The 21325-nt window shown below is 35.5% G+C and overlaps 1 protein-coding gene across 4 annotated transcripts in view; it reads right to left on the minus strand.

The window, feature by feature from the left end:
• LOC150076866 (putative serine/threonine-protein kinase DDB_G0277449) overlaps positions 1 to 21325 on the minus strand; it is a 128853-nt gene that overhangs the window by 61613 nt on the left and 45915 nt on the right. For all 4 annotated transcript variants that reach the window (XM_090386420.1, XM_090386418.1, XM_090386416.1 and 1 more), the window contains 2 exons: positions 11302 to 11379; positions 1174 to 1274 (listed from right to left, as the gene is read on the minus strand). In XM_090386420.1, coding sequence (XP_090242546.1) covers positions 1174 to 1274; positions 11302 to 11379 — 179 coding nt within the window. The remainder of the gene's footprint in view (positions 1 to 1173; positions 1275 to 11301; positions 11380 to 21325) is intronic.

Below are 21325 nucleotides of genomic sequence, written 5' to 3' on the forward strand. Positions count from 1 at the left end.
AAAACAATTTCATGGTATGAAAGAGTTAGCTGAAATCAATGAATCCTCTCACTGAGAACGATCTTAAGAATTTTTCAGATCTGTATTCTTTAAAAGGTGAAATGAAAAATTGATTTGCAGATTTTTCTTTTGAAGTGAAGCCATGGATGTTAGATCCAATTGGATGCGATGCTGGGTCTGCTAGTGAAGAAATTCAAGAACTCCTTGAATTAAAATGTAATGAAGAATGCAAATATAAATTTGAAAAGGGGTGGAATGTTTTCCAAAATATATGGTTGATAGTGGTTTTAGTTCAGTAAATAAAATATTAACAAAGGAAAGAAACAGAATTGATATACGTTCAAGAGAAGACATTAGAATTAAAACTTACTAATATAATACCGAACATAGAACTTTTAGCTAAGAAGCATCAGGCCCAAGGCATCCCACTGAATAAAGAGTATGTATAAAGTATTTTCTTGTTTAAAATTTCATGGGGGGGGGGGGTGATTAGGGAAAAAAATTGTCTAAAAAGGCCTTTAGACAAGCAATAATTTTTAAAAAAATTAAAAAATAAATTGAGAAACACTGGTTTATAGTGATGTACCAAGGGAATGTCAATGTGTTAATTAGTGGTGTAAATGGGGTAGTAAAGAACATCTATTGATGCAAAATGCAACAGCAACAGTAAAGGAAGGTTAATAATGTTTATAACACTATACTAAATAAGTTTAACAGAATAATAGAACACTTTGTAAGATAGTCTCCAAACTAGACATGCTAAGAGTTATGCACAGCATTGTCCATAATATTCATGGCTACCATAAACAAATCCTTTATACTGCCATAGAGAACAAAATAAAGGACCTCAGCAACTAAATTGCCACTGGTGTCAGCTTCAAGCCAGGAAAAAAAAATTACAGCAATGTTTCTTTTAGAAGTCAACAAAGCCGTACTCATGAATTTCATGGGAACAATGGCAAAAACAATTTGATTAAACAATCATGTATCATTAAAACAATTTTTGGATAGAAACTATAATTTTGGAGTTATGACCAAAACATAATACTTCTTGAGCAAGCTATGTAAAATGTAAAAGATAAACTTATGAATAAGCCACAATTTCAAATAATAATATTTCTATATCAGACAATTAATAACTCATATTTCAAGAGAGGAAGAAATATACTTTACTTTTTGATGTCTCTTTTACTATCTCTTTCCTTTTTATGGAATGGATGATTTTGCACGAAAAGCTCATAAACAATAACGCCCAAGCTCCACCAGTCAATACCCTATAAAATTATTTTTAAAACAATGTTAAAATTAGATATTCTGACCTTTAGGAATAACCCCCCCCCACATTTCAAGTAGAGTTCCTACAGACAACAATACAATATCTAGGCAAACTTTAAGATAAAATATTTTAGCACCAAAGCCCACTCTCAAGTATAAATGAAAAGTAACACAACCTAAGATTTTTGTACAGAACTGCGCCTACTTTTAACCTATGAAGCACTCAATTTTTATGTAAGTTAATTGGAAATGTTGTTAAAAGTGAGAATATGTATTACATAAAAATCATCAAAACAATTTTTGATGAGCAAAATTTTTTTTTGAAAATGATGCAATTAAAAGTGGGCTTACAACAAATCGTGCATGAATAATCTGCAAATGGATTATCTATGCAAGATTCAAGTTTATTTTCATTTTTATTAATTGAAGAATTTTTTGAAGGCATATGAAGCAATATGCTGTCTAAACTCATGCAAGTTCCTAGTTTTACACTTCCAACAGTCTAGCTTTAAATTTTATGGTCCCTTCCAAGTATAAATGAAAAGAAACACAAATTTTAAAATATATACAGAATTGAAAATTATTGTATAATTACCAACATACAAAAAACAGTTTCTTGATTAGCTAATCATTATTTCATGAATTTATTAAAGTTTCTCTCTGTCTCTCATTTAAAATGGTCTAGTTTTATGGTTTCTTCCAAGTAATGGAGTAAAATTACATTCTACCACTATCTGTCCGAAATACAATGAACTGCAATGTATTTTTGCTAAAATTACAGTAATCACAATAGCAATCCATAACTGAATCAATATTACAGAAAATTGTGAAACAAAGTCAGAGGAACTATAGCATTATAATGTCAATTAATTGCATAATTTTATCCATTTATTTAAGCTATTTAAAAATTCAACGCTTCCAACAGTTATTCATTATATTTTATTGATGTATAGATAGATGCAGGTTATAAATGGAGATTGCTCTTATGGATGCATTTTCCTTTGCCATATGTTAATTTTATTCTAGGAAATTAGGTTAAGTGATATGTTGAAAAATCTTTGTTGTTGATTGTTCTTGCTTTTGGCAAGTCAGGAATTAAAGACACAGACAACAAAAAAAACAGATAAAGGAGCTTTCCAAAAGTAATTTCATACCTCAACAAGAACACATTTAAACACAAGGAGCAGCAAGGGTATTAAAATACTCTTGCTACTCCAAATAGGAGTATTATCATTGCTAAGTACCAGTCAGTTCTCTAAGGAAGTCTCGCACGATTATTAAGAAAAGTAAAAAAAAACTGAAATAAATATTAAGAGTCTGCGACTGTTCTAGCAGCCTAGCTGAACATTTATACAGAGCAGTCAAAGTGTACACACGTGCTGCAAAACATTTCACACTTCAGTGGCATGCATTAATGGAAACTATCAGTTTTTCTTTTTGCACTTCTTTTTAGACAGTTGCAAATGCCCACCAAATATTCACCCACTTTTCAGAGATATGCAGCCCCTTTTCCAGTGCATAAATTAATGACAAGGACAGTGTATAAACACCATGTACCACTGGAGCAGCAAGGGTACTCTTGCTACTCCAATTTTTAGGCCTAGTGTAATAGGGTTATCATTGCTAAGTGCCAGTCAGTTCTCTAAGGAAATCCCACACGATTATTACTATAATTAATACCACTCATAATACCATATGAAATTTCACATGGTATATGAGTAGTATTAAATATAGCAATAATCTTAATTGAAAACTACCACGTAACGTCCTTCCCCAACTATATTAAACCACACATGCTTCCAGGATAGTTGCCCAATATTGTACCTCACTGAGTCGCCTCCTAACACTGGACACTCACACTGCACTAAGAACTCAACCTTTGATTTGATGATTGATTATTATTATTATTTTTTTTGTTTGAGAGGAAAGATCACCCCAATTTTAGGAGGAGAGTTCAGTACAGAATAGAACTCCTATTCTGAGATCCCTGTTCTCTCAGAGAAGAGGGCATTCCATGCTGGGGAGGGCAAATAAAAAAATTACCCCCCCCCCCCAAGTTTATAGGTAACACAGTGGTATTTTATTTTACATAACACGTTTGTGTTACTTAAAGGTTAAGAAATTCCCTTCAATTCCTATATCGTGACTCATCATCACTTTGAAATGCTACATCTATTTTTACCATTTCATTCTGTCTTACTGCACTGTGTGTTTGCAAATGTCTGATTATATTGCATTTTCTTCAACTTTAAAATTATACCTGCATATAGTACATAAAGCAGTAAGATAGAAATAAATGTTAAAATAGAAGTAACATTTCAAGGTGATGAGTTATGTACAAATTTGTACAAATTTGTGCATAAAATTTCATCGGACAAAAACATTTCTGTTAAATTTATTTCATGAATAATCAGTATTTTCTTGTGATTATGAGTGCAATTAATACATAAACACCCTGATGACGTTATTTAAAAGTTTATTAACTATTTATACTCAAAGTTGATGAGATATATTACATTGTGTAAATTTTTAACAGAAAAAAATATTATATGTGAATGAGAGAGAGAAATTCCCAACTATAGACACTTTCCGAGTAAACAATCCTGTTCTCTATAGTTAAGGAAGGTCGCTACATGCTTGTTTTCATTAAGGTTATTATTATATTAATACCATGTGAAATTGTAAACATTAACAGTTGCTTATTTCACTTAATTATGAAAATAAATAAGTGAAATAAGCTTTTAATTATGAAAATAATTAAGTGAAAATCTTTGGAAACACTTCGCATCACGCCATCTTCTAGGACGATACAATCAGATGTCGACTTTTGCATTCCTTTCAAAAATGATCACATTTATTTCCCAAAAAAACATTCATGCAATTGCCAGTCTAGAAAATTATTTACAAGAAGAGTTTGAACCAATTTTAGAATGGTTTACCAATACTTATACAGGACATCTAAGAAACAAATGGTACCAGAGCTGCACCAACATTTCCTTCTATTTGGTCTGCACACTAACAAAAATTAAGCAAAATCAACAGAACAATTTTGCTGAAGCTTGCCATCGCAAACTACAGTTAGCCTTTGGTAGTAGTAGTAGTATTGCATCCTACTTTGTGGATTTTTATAGATAAGTTAAGGAAAATTCAAAAAAACTTACGTAATTATATCTATCCTTCAATGACTATGACTGTACAAATCTAGCAAAATATCTACTATAGGGAAAAAACTAGCCATTTTAATTTTGTATAATTAGGACTTTTATCTAGACCTGCAGCAGAATCAGCATAAAGTTGGTTAATTATTTTATGAGATCAACATAAAATAATTATGTTGATCTCATAAAATAGAGCAATTAGAGTGAGAAAATTTGTGGGCATCTCAAGGCATGCTGCTAATATTCCCCCAGGCTGACTGTGTCATCTCAAATCTTCATTAACTGTCAATTCATTCAAACTACTTTACCAGTTGCACATAGCACCAGCTGCCCCCTGGTGGCACTTAAGTTTTTATTTATTTATTATTATTAATTTTTTTTTTTTTTTGCACTTTCCACCTATATGAACACACAAAATGCATATCTCTGCTTTTTTTTTTTTTTAATGTAAGCCTTAACTGACTTGGTGAAGAACAAAAAAGCAACATTGAAAGCCTTAATTTATTCTGTGGGGAGTTTGTTTATGGGCTGAAAAAAAATCCAAGTTTTGGGGGGGGCATGCAACTCTCACCTATTGATAGCTAACCTCAGCCATGGTGTTAAAACCATAAAAATTGCTTCTGTTTTGAGAGGATTCAGATGCAGGCTTTTCCACATAGCAGAAGGACACTAAGTGCAACCACTGCTGCCTGAGAGGGCAAATATTATCTTGGCAAGTGAACTGTATAAGGAAGTTGTTAAACTTAGCTGCAATAAGATAGTGCAACCTAAATATTTTTCAAAAACTGCTTGAAACTTCCTTGATTGGTATGCCGCATTCCCCGTTTTGGTTTCATCAAACAAAGCTTTCTGTTCTCAAAATTTTTGTTGAGATACAAGATTATATCATTAATGCTTTTCAAGAAATATTATGCTTCCGTACAGAAGTTACAGGCAATTAGCAGTTGATAAAATACAGAAAATGTTATGTAAGTTAAGACTTTTGTATAAGCTATTTATTGAAATGTTATCACTTCATTCTAATACAGACTGGCTATATTTTGGAATTCCACTGAACACCTGTCACCAAGCTTAAATCACTGTGAGATGAACACAATCCTGGAATCTGAGCACAGTGAAGTGAATAGTTTATACAAAATTCTTGGATGGTTTTATTTGTATTTCACTAAAATGAAAAGCCACGTAACCCCCCCCCCCCCAACTAATTATGGGCACTGAAGGAAACACTGCATGTCAAAGTCACTCTAAATATTCCATACAATTTTTGACTAGAATGAGTTGTATCACAATTGTATATATAAAAAAATAATAATAATAATAATTGGATGCCTATTTATATGATATCCCATATTAGACATGGTTAAAGTCATCTTCTATGATTAGAAAGTAGGTGTTGAAAAACAATGGTAAGTGCAAGGAAAAATAACATGATACGTAAGCACACAGTGTTGATTTTATTTCATAATTTAGATTAAAATTTAATATTTTAATTTAAATTATGAAATTTAGATTAAATTTCAGATTTACCATTACACATTTCAGATTTACCATTACACAAACCAAACATTTGAGGCCTCTGCATCTTGCAATAAAAAAAAAAAAAATAATAATAATAATAAAAATAAAATAAGAACCTATAATCAAACAAATAGAGATTTAACAATAAAGTGGCAAACCAGCAGAATTTCTCAGCCCCAGACACAAAAGCAATGATCATAACAGATAAACATTATTATGTCTATCAAGAGACAAAGTTAACAATGTTGTAGGGCAGTTATTTTTTAAAGGCATAAAAAGGTGATACATTTGTACATGTAGACACTAATGATAGGAGAATAATAGGAAAGCAGAGGATTTGCTGTGGCAATGTTGAGAATCGAGATTAAATTTGGAAGTGTTGACAATTCTGTCCAGACACAATAGGAGGGAACACATGATGACAGCCTTGTCGATCAATTCAGCCCTGGACAGCCTGTGCAAGGCTCGTGAAGTAAAATTTTCAGCTTGGTTTAGGTGGACTGGAAAATTGGTAGCTTGTGGGGGGGGGGGGATATACAGATTAACAGTTTTAACATCAGCTATATATATGCAGAAGTGAAATTGATTCTTGTGCTCCTACTGGGATACACAACAGCCAGAAAAACAAGGTATGGAGAAATACAAGGCCTATTGGTGGCCCTCATGGGACCAGCAATTATATGGGATGTGTTAGGATTACTAAGGGGGGAGTGGGAATTTGCATGTACACTAATGCTAGGAGTATAGAAAACAATTTTTTTTTTAATACATAGAGTACATGTAATCATAGTATCAATGTGGGATTTGCAACATTTTCAGAAAGGAGGAGGAAATCATGCTGTTTGTTAACAAGCACATAGATTAAGGCAGTGTACTAAAGCTGACATAGGTGTACAATATAACTGTTGAGTTAATCTGGTGTGACATAAGCACAGAAAAAAACAAAATGAGGGTAGAGATATGTTGTAGGACAAATGGCCGTGATGAGTATAAGAAAGAGTGGTGTCAGTAAATCAGAATGTCTTATAATGGGATCTTTAACTTTCCAACAATACTACTGATCTCATTATCAGCAGTGACTCTTCATGCACTAATCATGATGTATCAATGTGGGAGGTACACAAAGATGAAACTATCATTGAGGGTAAAAGGGAGGGGATTTTGTTTATGTAAAGGTGACTATAATGATCTTAGACAGTTTTTAAACTATTTCCAGTGGGACAAACTGATAAAGTTACCAACTGCAAATTCTAAATGGGAAGCATTCAGAGAAGTAATTGAAGACACTACTCAGCTCTTTATACCAACTAAGAGATACTGTTCAAGGTTCATACCTAATTGGATGAACTGAGTAGGCTACTGACAGAAGCAAATTGTATGGTATGATTATAAATTATCAGGGACACAAAACATACAGTAAATACAAACTAGTCCACAATCAAGTCACAGAGGGAGTTAAGCAGTCTATGGAAGGTTACACAAAGCCCTTGGCTAGATTCCACAAAGAAAAATAGCAAAGCATTCTTTGTTTATGTTAAAACAAAAGGAAAGGAATGAACCAAATTAGTCCACTAGATATGAAATGGCATAACTACTGATCCTCTTCTGGTTGGCTGCCAAAAAACTGAATAAATATTCTGCACCAACATTCACTCAAGAAGAATGAGTTTAGGGATTGATATCAGATGTATACAACTTTTAACTAGGTGTCGAATGATTTTGTAATTAACTAAGAGGAAAATGGAAGAGAAATTGTTGAATGTAAAAAAGGCACCTGGGAGCTGATGGAATTTATCCAACTATATTAAAAGAAGTAGCAAAAAAAGAGGGAAGTAAGTAAGCCTTGAACCATAATTATGAGAGCATTCTTGGATTTTGGGGAGGTCCCTATAAATTGGAGATGCATAATTCTCTCTTATTCATAAAGAGAGAGATCAAAGGAAAAGTGAGTAATTATAGACCTGTAAACCTGACTTCTGTTCCATTGGAAAACAAAGTCATTGAACAAAGATGTAACACAGGGTCATCTTAACAGAAACACAGTTATACGGCAATCGCAGAACAGATTCATTAAGGAAAGGTCTTGGCTGATCAATCTGATTGGCTACTATGACAGAGGAATAAAGAAACTTGATGCTAAAAATAATTTTTACATCATATACTTAGATTTCAGGAATTTTTTTCATACTGCTCCACATAAAAGATTGCTGTACAAATTGGAGTAGAAGCAAATTACTGCTGTGGATAAAGGGATGGATAAATGGCAAAAAGCGATTAGTAATGGGCACTGTTCTTGAACTAATGTTATTAATAGGGGTCCTCAGGGTTTTTCTAGGTCCTTTTATGTGTTCAATATTTACTAATGATATTGATGAAGACATATCAAATTTAATGTCAAAGTTTACAAATGATATGAAGGTTGACAGGGTGGTAAATGACATATCAGGGTATGCTAAAACAAGACCTAGAAAAGTTAGCCAGATGGGCTGGGAGTGGCACGGTTTAACATTTTGAAAAATGCAAAGCACTGTATGGGAAACAGTAATCCCAGAATAACATGCCAATTGGATGGTACTGTATTCAAGGTAGTGGAAAAAGAAAATACCTGTGGGGGGGGGTTAATTATTCTGTCTGATACTGAGTTTTCAGAGCTGTGATGGGCTGCTAGGACCATGAGGTTATTATGTCCATAATATACAGGAATTTAGCCAGGAAGGGCAAGGAGGCGACTGTAAAGGACTTTAGTTCTTTACAGTCACCTCTACAGACTGCAGAATTTGAAAACTAGGGCACTTGCAAGGAGAAGAATTGCAGTGCTTAAAGTGTTAAATGGATAGAGTAGATTCTAAATTGATCCCAACATATAAGGAATACAAGGGAACATACATTTAAATTAAAAAAAGGATGGTTGTTGTACGATAGATTTGCAGAAATTTTTGCTTTCAGTCAGCCATGTTGTGGAGGTGTAGTACTGTTTTTTTTTTTTTTTTTGTTTAAGCTAAATGTTGTGTATGCTTGATCATTAGCCACTACTAATACTAAAACTGATAAAGGAGATGACTCTGTAGTGCTGGAAAAAAACATACATAATACATTACTAGGGGGGAAAAAAAGTCCCAAAACTTTGGAAAAAGATATTCAATAATTTCTGATTTTTTGTTCTTTTGAAAAATGATCAGCTCATATTCAAAAAATAAATCACAATAATTCTGATCCCCATGTATATTCCGATCCCAATTATTCCTTCGCTGACCCAAACCAACCAAGAATTCTTGACAACAGATCATAAAGATATTAATAAAAATCTGACAGACCTCTTTCCAAGAAGACACATTTGTGAGCTTTGATATTGATCCAGTGCTCACTAACTTCTCTCACAGAAGCAAATAAACATTCGCCTCAATAAAACTGACACCCCCACCTTAACTAATGCTCCCCAAGCTCTAAACAACAATGCTCTTAAAGAGGCCTTTAAGGCCAACCCTACTTCAAATTTGATGACAATTCTTTGATTAAAAAAAGGGGTCCCAACATGGAAAATCCTTTCCCTCTTTCTAGCAAGGGCGCCTCCATAGCCAGGTGGGAAGGAGCAGCAGTGCATAGCACACGCTTCTTGATTAGACCGGGGTTCGAGCCCGTCACCACCAAATACGGAGGATGCGGAAAGGTCAAGGAATGACCACCGCATATTCCCGGAGCAATATGGCCTTAGTTGCTAATGCTCCTAAAAAACCAAATAACAACAATCTTTCTAGCAAAGATGCTCACGTCTAAATTTAAACAGTTATGGTTCTACACCACAAAAATGATATTTTCATGTGGAGCCAGAATGAAAGGGAGCTTTCTTCCTTCCATAGCCACATAACATATGAGATAATAAAATTTTCCATCAAAGAAGAACAAAACTTTGCATATCCTGGATATTAACATTAACAACAGATTAAGTACAGTGTACAGAAATCCAATGGATACCCAGTCTGGGATAAATTTTTACTGATTCCACCACCCAACAGAAACTAGAATTATAAAGAGCATGCCTCTCATGGCCCTGAAAATATTCTCTTCCAAAAGCCTCAATCGGAAACTAACCACCACCAAAAATATCTTTTAACCACCAATACTCAGAGAATCATTGACAATTATTAATAACACAAGAACTTTCAAACCACTCCCTCTACTCCAAATGATAACCCTAACCATTTGCAAATTATATTCAACAGGATGGCCAAGAGGCATATGTAGAAGTGAGGTTCACTAGCAAAAAGAACTTCGAAAACATTCCATTTCTCAAACCCTCCCCCCAACCCAAGACAAGTCTATTATTGTTTGGATTGTTAATGCAGGAAATCTTTTGCAGGAATGTAGGAAATAGACCTTCAGAAAGTAAAAAAAGAGGATAAATAAGCACATGCACTGCACCACCAGAGGGAAGTTCAAATAAATACTGGCCACCAATCTATTAATCAGAATTATAAATTCTGAGATAAAAGAACCGAAATACAACACATCACCAAAAACATGACACCCTTCCATATATGTAAAGACTATAACAAAATTCAAGATAAAAGAACAAAAAGTCTAAAATATAACACATCTTCAAAAATGGTATCACCTTATCAAAGCTTTTCACATACATAAGGACTACAGCAGCACCAGCGACAGAAAATTAGCAGAGTAACCACTCCTCCTGAATGATTTCCCTGTTCTAGGTTAGAAGCTGCCCTACAACAAGGTTACTGACTCTCTCGGTCAGAATTTACAGCAAGAAATAAGTGAACTTCTAAAAAACAAACTAAAGAAACAGCAGATGTACACCCTCCTCAACTTTAAGCAACCAGAACACACACCCATTACGTATGCAACCCCTCCCCAACAGATGGGTCACAAAGTTGGCTGCAAAGCACAGGCTTTTTCCTGCAGACCCTCTGACAACTTGCAAACAAAGCTGCTGAACAACAGATGCTCATCGCAAGTGGCTCAGGATTTTCTAAAATCCTTTTTTCATAGTGTTCACCAAAAGAAGATAATAGTACCTTTTCACTACGTTTTAACTGTTTTACTTTAATATATTTTTTACCATGGAAGGAGTCAAAGACACCAAAAATTTCAGATTTGTTTAAAATATTAACATATTGTTAAAACATTGTTAAAATATTAATCAAAATCATGAAAACAATGCAGTAGTGTTTACATATCAATAATATAATTACAGGAAATATTATACACACTTTTGTCAACGTATTGTACAATCTTAAATGTTCCTACTTTGTATTATTTTCTGTTATAATTTCTTAATTAAAACAAATTTTTAAGATACCTTTAATTATTAACTGACAGAAAAATGACTTACAAATCCATATTCTTCACCTAAAATCACTTCTGGAGCCATGTATTCTATTGTGCCTACACTGCCTTTTGTTTTTGGTATCTATTAATAAAAAAAAAACAACAATTTTGGTATTAAGTAACAAGTAAAAACTTCCAATTACAAAATTAAATATTAAAAAATTTATAAATCAAAAAGATACTATAAAACTCATTACACATAATTACTGGAAAAATGTAATAATTTGGCCCACTAACGTTACAACAGACCAAAAAAGACAATGCATAATTGCTAATGATCCCCATTAGGGGGGGGGGGGTACAGACCAGTTCCAGGGGTCTGCAAAATCACCCTCTGGAACTGGTCAAATTATTCGCTCTATGTATAGCAAATTAATGATAAAGTTATTACATATTTATGTAAAAATAAGAATTAGAGTTGAGTGTTTTAAACATAAAACTGAATTTTCTTTTCAAAAAACCCACACACACACTAAAAATAATGCCAGCAGCATGGGCAAAAATAGTCAAAATTAAACATAACAATAAACCAACAGGGAGGGAAGAGAGGGGTAACAAGAGTAAAAATATTGCAGCAGAAACTACGATAATTTAGAACATCTAAAATGTAAGGATAATAAAATAATAATTCATTAGTAACGAATGGGCCTGGAGTACTGGGGTCCATAGTTTAATATACACGTAAGTTAGTTATAAACCAGTTATACAAATATATTAACAAAAAATCAGTAGCTTTCGGGATGCGTGTCCCTTTGTAAACTGACAAATTAAATACAAAATTAAATACAATACAACGAGCTGAGTGAGGCACGTTAATCATGCATCATTGTTGTTGCGCGGATGTGTGCTGCTTTCTACGCCACTGATCATCCAGCAATAAAACGGTTGTCTCCAGGATGGGATGTAGACGTATGCCTTTCTGGCGATTTAATGCCTTTGGATTGTTTACTATGTTGAGTGACTCCAGCCATAGGCAGTGGCGAGAGTGCCGTGAGTGGTCTACTATTTCAAAGTCGCGTTTGGGGTCAAGATCGTGGTTGGTGGACCAAAAATGTTCTGCGACCGCGGACTGGTCAGTTTCGGCAAACCGGATTGCTCTGTCGTGTTCCGTGAGGCAATCCTGGAGACGCCTTGATGTTTCTCCTATGTAGCAACTGTTACAGTCTCTACAGGTGATGCAATATATCACATTGCTGCGTAAGACAGCTGTGACAGGGGTCTTCACGCTGGAGACAAGTGAACATAGGTTCCTGCAGGGTAATTGCACACATTTGATGTTGTAACTTCTAAGGACCTTCGAGATCCATCCTGACATGCCTGGATAATAGGGAATGTAGGCGGACGATATACCGACTTGGTTCGGTGGTCTTGGGTTGGATGCGAGTTCTTCTGCCTGTAATAGGCATCTGCTTAGTACATGGGATGGATAACCACATTTGGTTAGGTCCGCCTTCACACAGGAGATCTCGTTACGCCTAATTGTGTCGGTGCTGGAATGGCTCCAAGCCCTGGAGAATAGGGTGCAGGCAGTGCTATTGAGATGGCTTGGTGCGTGGCCAGACCTGTAGTTAGTGAATTGACCGCACCACATGGGTTTGCAGTATACTGAGGTCTCTAGATGTGGGCCTACGCGATGCACTAGGACATCCAGGAACGGGAGCGTACCATTCACCTCTGATTCTATGGTAGACTTGATGAAATTAGATAGGGAGTTGAGGTATTCCAGCAGTGCAGTTTCAGAACCACGTGGTATTACGGTAAAAATATTGTCAACGTATCTACACCATGTTGTAATAGGTGTAGGTGGGTTCTGGTGTATCTGCTCCTCCAGATCTTCCATGGCAATGTTAGCTACTACGGAACTGACAGGGGCACCCATAGCAGTGTACCTGCTGGTAGAGTGAATCCTCAAAAGTGAAGATGCTGCTTGATAAGCATAGGTTGAGGGTGGTACAGATGTCATCAGTGGATAGTGATGTCCTGGATTGGAGGCTTAAGTCATTCTCGAGGAGCCTTCTGGCACAGTGCACGGCCTGTTGGACGGGAATTGAAGTGAATAAAGAAACCACATCAAATGATGCCATGACAGTGTTGTCAGGGATTGAAAGGTCCTTAATGAGGTGGATGAATTCACTGCTATTTTTAACGGTGTGCGATGTATTACCTATAAGAGGTGAGAGGAGGTGCGCGATATGTTTGGACAGTTCGTACATTGGGGCACTGCAGCACGACGCTATAGGTCTGAGGGGAATACCCGGTTTGTGGATCTTTGGTAATCCATAGAATTGCGGTAGTTGGCAGCCAGTAGCACGTAGAAGATGCTGAGTTGTGGTTGAGATCTTCTTATCTTTAAACCATATGTGGACGAGTTTATTGACATGTGTTTCTAGACGTTTCAAGACCTTAATGGGTGGATCAGATAGAGGTTCATATACGTTTGGGTCTAGTAGTAGGGTCAGGGCTTTCTCTCGGTAGGTTGATCGGTCCAACACAATGGTCCGGCGCCCTTTATCCGCAGGAAGTACGACGATGGAGTTGTCTTTTCTTATAGATAATAGAGCGGCACGCTGACGATGGTTAAGGTTTGAGTAAGTTTTTCGTGTGCTGCAGAGGATTGCAGCAGTCCTGAAACGGATCCAAACCTATAACCACATTTGGTTAGGTCCGCCTTCACACGGGAGATCTCGTGTGATTCACACAGCTCGCTATGAGTATAGAAGCCAGTATTACCAACCTTCTCGAAGAAACTGCCAACGAGATCCGTTTCAGGACTGCCATGTTAATAACATTTTGCGCATCTTCCCACACTGGGGACCCTTTTAACAGCATCCATTCCATATACAGGTAGTTCTCGACTTTACGAGTTAAATCTTTCCTAGCACGCACTCGTAAAGCAGGAATTTATTTCCCCATAGACATAAGGTTAAAAATAGGGGTTACGTTCTCAACAATGAAATTAGTTAGCTAATTAGTTTGTTTAAACAATGATTGATTTATCGAAAGAAATGAAAACGTAGCCTGTAAAATCAAGCAAATTATAATAGAGAAATTATTTACGACTTAGATGTTAAATAATGTTTATTCTTCATCGTTATCGAGTAAATGAACACCGATTATTGGCTCGGCACTCGTTGGTTTGTTGCACAAGTAGTCTTCTTCAGAAATGTTTCAAGAGGTGTTCGTTTCCAAGATAATCTTCTCTTTTAATTATAAATTTCACGATTACATGCATAAGCATTTTTAAGAGCACACACAAATTGCAACTAACACTATTCGGGAGGAGTAACAAGTTTACGAAGCTTTAAAAAAAAAAAAAATAAAAAAGGATGGAGAGAAGATTCTGAAAACTGTTTTTATACGATTGAAGATTTCAGTAAAGGGGAAACACATTTCACCATAAGGAACAAAACCACACAATTCCAGCTATCAGTATTTTCACGAATGCAATAATGTAGAGCTTACTACCCATTTATAATTGCTTGCAGTAACAGAAAAGCCCAATAAATCAGAAAGTGCAAACTGTTTTATGGTCATGACCTCCAGAAACATGCTTTAGAAAAATATCACTAAGGAGTTTAAAACTGATTCTTATAAAGGAATCAAAATTGATTCTTATAACAGAACATATGATAACAATGAAAGTGCAGTGCATTCTAATGTTTTGAAGTGGTAACTAATATAATTTACAAGCCACACTCATGACGTTTTATATGGCCTTAAGGTCACACTCACAACCTTAAAAAACAACATTTTAGAGAGATAAATAGCTTAGTTATATAGCAAAAATTTCAACTTCTGAGATAATGAAACGAATTACCAAAAAACTGTTATTGGGTTCATATTACAATACGATGGCATCTCTGGAACTGATTAATATCGTAAAGCGAGGTACACTGTATTGTATAGCCACACACATGGTTTGGAATGCGGTATTTATGAATGTTTAACATTCATTTTTTGCAATTAATGTTCATATTTTCGATTTTGTTGATACTTGGGGGGGAAAAAAAAAAAAAAAAAAAAACTTGTAAACCTGGGAACTCTTGAAGCAAGAACTGCCTATACAGTCCAAGCCAGGGTTTCTTAACCTTTTGCTTTATACAAGCAAGATTTTGCAGCTTACAATATGTGCGAGCACCATATATTAAAATATAAAATTTTTTGTTTAAAGATTAAAAATGCCTTTTTTAAATTAATTTTTTAGCCATATTATGCATACAAGAATTATATTTCTCAATTAAAATTTTTGGGTGTAACGATGCTCACCAACCTGGTGGTCATGAGCACCAGGTTAAGAACCCCCTGGTCAAAGTTTTTTTTATAGTGGCCATCTTTTTTACATCCCAACATGTTATGTCTTACATGGTTGATCCCTGCCTATTTCTCAATAACCCAATGCTATTTTACATTAAGTATAACAACACTGAAATTAGGATTTCTCTAACGACCATAAATTTTTACCTTCTAATCTGAATTTTTACTTTGTTATTATTATAATATTCTCGTTTAAAAATGAGAATATAATTAACAAGCTTGAATATGCTTCAAATGAGAAATCATTTAAGATTTCCTACACTCTTTTCTCATAGTGCAGTAATGAAATGAACATTGGCTAGAAGTCAGAGTCTGTTTATTGGTATAACTCCAAGAAAGCAGACAGAGCTTTGTCAATCGCAGATAATAAAAAAAAAAAAAAACACGGGATTTTGCACACCAGTATCTACAGCTGTAAGACTGACATCGCCAAACAGTTCAGAATTCCTAAGAGCACTTTGTTCACTATTCTGAAAGATTGGAAAAAGATTGAAAGTTTAGAGAAATCTTTTGCACCAGGAAGCATTCGAGCACAAAAGGCAAAGCATCCAAATCTGGAAAAGGGACTTTTCGAATGGCTAATACGATTCGTGCAAAAAGAAAAAAAAAGTTCCCATAGATGTTAATCTTTTAGAAGCTAAGGCTGGATTGTTTGTGCATCAAATGGATATTGAAGAATTTAAGATGGATGGTTCCAGAAATTTATGAGACTCTTCATGGTCTGTCTTTCAAAAAAGTGTGTGGAAAAAGTGCACCTACTGACATCAATGCTACACTACAAAACGAATGGAAGAAAAATAATTTAAAAAAATATTTTACTGACATACAACCACAATGACACCTTCAATGCTGATGTAACTGCAATTTTTTTTTTTTAAAATGCTACTGGATAAAACACATTTAATTTACATTACATTACATTTAAAAGGTGAGAAATGTTTGTTTATTTGGTTTTTAGGAGCATTAGCAACTAAGGCCATATTGCTCCAGGGATATGCAGTGGTCATTCCCTGACCTTTCTGCATTTGGTGGTCACGGGCTCGAACTCTGATCTAATCAAGAAGCGTGTCCTACGCACTGCTGCTTCTGCCTACTGGCCACGGAGGTGACGGTAAAAAATGTAGGGGTGGAATAAAGGCCAAACAATGGAATACCGCTCTCATAGCAGCAAACATGGCAGAGAGAAGCTTTCTTTTTTATTCATTGGGAAAGCCCAAAAGCCTCAATGCTTTAAAGTTTGAAGATATTACTTAATATGTATCGAGCAAACCAAAAAGGCATGGATGACATCACAAATCTACGAGAATGGATCAGACTTAGATCACAGGATGAGTGAGAAGAATAAACATATTGCTGTTTGTGAATAACACACAGCACCCCTTGTCAAGTAAACGACCTACATGCAATTACTGTTGAGTACCTACCACCAAATATGAAGTAAGTTCCAGTGTTTTAAGAAAAACTAGTGAAGAATGTCACAAAATTGTGTTGCCTTGAAAGCAAAATCGACATCCTGCAGGAAATGTTCAGCATGGGATGAAGTTGATGACATATTGATTGCTAACTTTTTAAACCTGCTGGATTTACCACCTAGAATGATGCAATGTGGGAAGTTTCACATGCTTCTTCCTCTATCAATTGCGTAGAACAGTCTGATAATAGAGAAGAAATATATGATGGTGAGGAACCTATTGTGATTGAACAAAGTTTCAGTGAAAGATGCTCGTCAAGAATTAGTTGTTTGGTTTTTAGGAGGATTAGCAACTAAGGCCATATTGCTTCAGGATATGCTGTGGTCATTCCCTGACCTTTCCACATCCTCCGTATTTGGTGGTGACGGGCTCGAACCCCGGTCTAATCAAGAAGCAGCAGTGCTACGCACTGCTGCTTCTTCCCACCTGGCTACAGAGGCGCCTGAAATATATAAGAAAAACTAGTCTTTAAGTATCCAAAATGCTTTGCTGAACACATGGTATTTTAATTTTAATGCGCATGAGATTCCAAATTGAGGAAAGGGAAGCTGGAAGTTTGGTGTTGAGGACATCAAGGTTAGTGTTAAGCCAGCACCATTCTATTATGAGAGTTTCATATTGAAGGAGCTTATAGCTTGAATTTAATTTGATAATGGTAATTGCAGCATCAACTGAGTGGTTATGGTTTTGAGTATGCACGTGTTGAGAGAGCTCCGTGTTTCCTTGAAGTGTTTGGAAACTATTAACACGGTAGTAGGCACATGTATTTGTGGTAGTGAATGATCCAAATTTGTTGGTAGCATTGCCAATGTAACACGCGTTGCAATCTAATGTTGTTGTTATTTGGTTTTTAGGAGCATTAGCAACTAAGGCCATATTGCTCCGGGATATGCGGTGGTCATTCCCTGAATGACCTTTCCGCATCTTCCGTATTTGGTGGTGACGGGCTCGAACCCCGGTCTAATCAAGAAGGGTGTGCTACTCACTGCTGCTCCTTCCCACCTGGCTACGGAGGCGCCTGCAATCTAATGGCAATTGACTAGCTAAACTATATTATTGATGTCTCCCATGTTGTATATGTAGGTTTCTTTGTATTTGTTAAAGGAAGTTTCTAATTTGTTATAAGTGGAGAAAATTAAGGCAATATCTGCGTTAGCAAAGACTTGATGTAAATGTCTGGCGATTTGACAATGATAAGGGAGGACAACACAAGTATTTGAAATGTTAGGCTTTTTTATAACAAGATTGTTAGGGTTATGAATTTTATCCTAGCCTGCTAGATTAGTTTGTTGAATTAATTTTACTGGATATTCCCTAGCAGTAAACTTTTCAGTGAGGTATTTCAACCCAAAAGCTAAATCATTTTGCAAATGGCAATATTTTAAGGCATTAAAGACTTGATTATAAAGAACGGATGATTTTTTTATATAAAGGGTGTGATGCAAAGGAAATGCTGAAACATTTAATAGACAGACCTTGTATAAAAAAAAAATAATAATAAAAAAAAAAAAAAAAAAACGTTAAATATTTCATGACTAAAAAGGCACATTTCATTTTTTCAAAAATGCCTTTCACGCAATGTAATTCCTAAATCACTCTCGTATGTACTAGAATTGTTTGTAATAAATATCTGCACCTTGCTCGACAATTTTTCTTAGCTATTATTCATGAAGAGTTACAGAATAGGTTCCGTAACAAATACAAATTTCTACACCACATACATTATCTAAAATTTAATTTAAAAAAGGAGCAGGACTCCAGCTGAGTGGATCATGTTTGTTGAAATAAACAACACGCATATCAATGCAGCAATTAATTTTGTTAACTAGGAGCATTCTAGGAAATGGGACACCCTCACAAAACCACCATAAACCATGCCCACCTTCTGTTGTTACATTTCAACCCAGACGTTTCCCCCCCCCCACTAAACTATCCAGCCTCGAATTTTAATTTTGCGGTCAAAAGTAACAATACCTATCAGGGACAGCATTATAGAATTACAGACAAAACTCGGGAACCACCCAGATTTAAAAAAAAAAAAAAAAAAAAAATTTTCACAAAACCAATGCTATCATAAACCCCTGCCTCGCACCCCAGCCCAATATAACTAAACAACATAACCCCATTACGATTTCTGATAATAATTTTTTAGCCTCCTTTGATGCAGTGTCCTTATATACTAGTGTTGACCTAAATTACACCTTGAAGCCTTACGCAATCTTTTAACTTCAGATAATACTTTAACCAGCCACACCTCATTTAATATCAACAGTATTTTAGATCTGTTTACTGTGTTAATCAAAGCTAGACATTTCTAAGATCAGATGTATGAACAAATATTCAGACTCAATGGGTCTCGGAATATCAGTTCCCCTATCTGAAATATATTTCACCAGCGTAGAACATCAAACTCTCCAACATTTCCACCAGGTATTAAACTATACATCCATTATTCTGATGACATTCTATTAATTGGAGACAAAATTGCCATCAACAATCTCTTTATTAAGTTTAATTTAATACATCCCAGATGAAAATATACCCTGGAATTAGAAATGAATAACACAATTTCCTCAACTTGAATATATATAAAATGGACAATAGACTAGGTACAAAAATCTACAGGGAAAAAAAAAAAAAAAAAAAAGCAGGCAAATACCTATACTTTCATTCACATTACCTTCTTTGTATAAAAAAATACATGTTCTTTATAATAAAGTCTTTAATGCCTTAAAATATTGCCATTCGCAAGATGATTTGGCCTTTGAGTTAAAATATTTCATGGAATAGTTTACAGCTAGGAAATATCCAGTCAAATTAATTCAACAAACTATTCTAGCAATCCAGGATAAAATTTGTAACCTTAACAATCCTGTTATAAAAAAGCCTAACATTTCAAATACTCGTGTTGTCCTCCCTTGCCAAATCTCCAGACATCTTTGCTAATGCAGATATTTCCTTAATTTTCTCCACCTATAACAAATACAAAGAAACCCCAGTATATGACACAGGAGACAACAATAATACAGTTTATCTAGTCAACTGCCAGTCAGGTTGCAACATGTATTACAGGGGGGTACAACAAATTTAGAACACACACGTACACTCCGGACAAGTGAAAGAAATGCCGGGCCTCTCAACACGTGCATACTCACGACCCCTCAGTTGATGCTGCAATTACCATTATTAAATTAAATTTGAGCTACAAGCTCCTTCAATATGAAACTCTCATAATAGAATGGTGCTGGCTTAACACTAACCTCAACACCAAACTTCCAGCTTCCCTTTCCCCAATTTTGAATCTTGCACACATTAAAATATCATGTGTTTAGCAAAACATTTCGCATACTTAAAATTCATGCTGATTCTCTATCCTTCATTTCCTTAGTGCCAACTGAAGATGTTTTTAATGAAAGTCCATTATTCACAACTATTGGCCTTATTCTCATTTAATCTTAACTTTACAGTTTAAAACTGACAATTAGAGGATGATGCGGTGCACCTCTTCCTCCTCTGAGCTTAATTTTAACCCAATATTTTTAACATTGGGTTAGTTTTTATCTGAGGCCTCCGTTTTTTATATAATTCATGCAACTAAATGGATCATGAGGCGAGTGCCAGTTTTATTTAAACCTCGACTAAAGTGCATATTTTCCATCTTCACTTTTGGCAATTTAAGCTCTTGCTATTTTTAATTATATATCGCTAACAATTAAGACTAGTAACGGCACATTTTTTGTCACTACTATTCAGTCACTATGCCACATCATTGACAACCCAAGCACCACGAAGCACCAAACCAACATGAAGCTATGCACCCATCATGTCAACAATGAACTGTTCGGGCAGATGGACAGTCAGTAATGGTCTGGGGCCTGTTCAGTTGGCACATGTTGGGACCTCTGGATGGCCCAGGTTATGTGTCCATCCTTGCAAACCATCTGCATCCCTTTATAGTCATCGTGCACCTACAGAGCAATGGACTCTTCCAGCAGGACAATGCACCTCCCCACAGAGCCATGGTGATTAGAACATTGTTCAAAAGAGCATTCTGCAGATTTTACCGCCACGGAATGGCCACCCTGTTCACCGTACACGAACCCTGGGGAGCATCTTTGGGATGCTGTGGAAAGGTTCATTCAAGCTTTGGATCCTCCACCCAGGAATGTAACAGAATTATGGACAGAGATGCAGCAATTTCGTGAACTATGCCCTATCTGGGTGAAAGGTGGATGCACTCAT

The sequence above is a fragment of the Mastigoproctus giganteus genome, chromosome 12 (genome assembly GCF_048544385.1).
Source record: "Mastigoproctus giganteus isolate SK-2022 chromosome 12, ASM4854438v1, whole genome shotgun sequence".
Taxonomy (NCBI): domain Eukaryota; kingdom Metazoa; phylum Arthropoda; class Arachnida; order Uropygi; family Thelyphonidae; genus Mastigoproctus; species Mastigoproctus giganteus.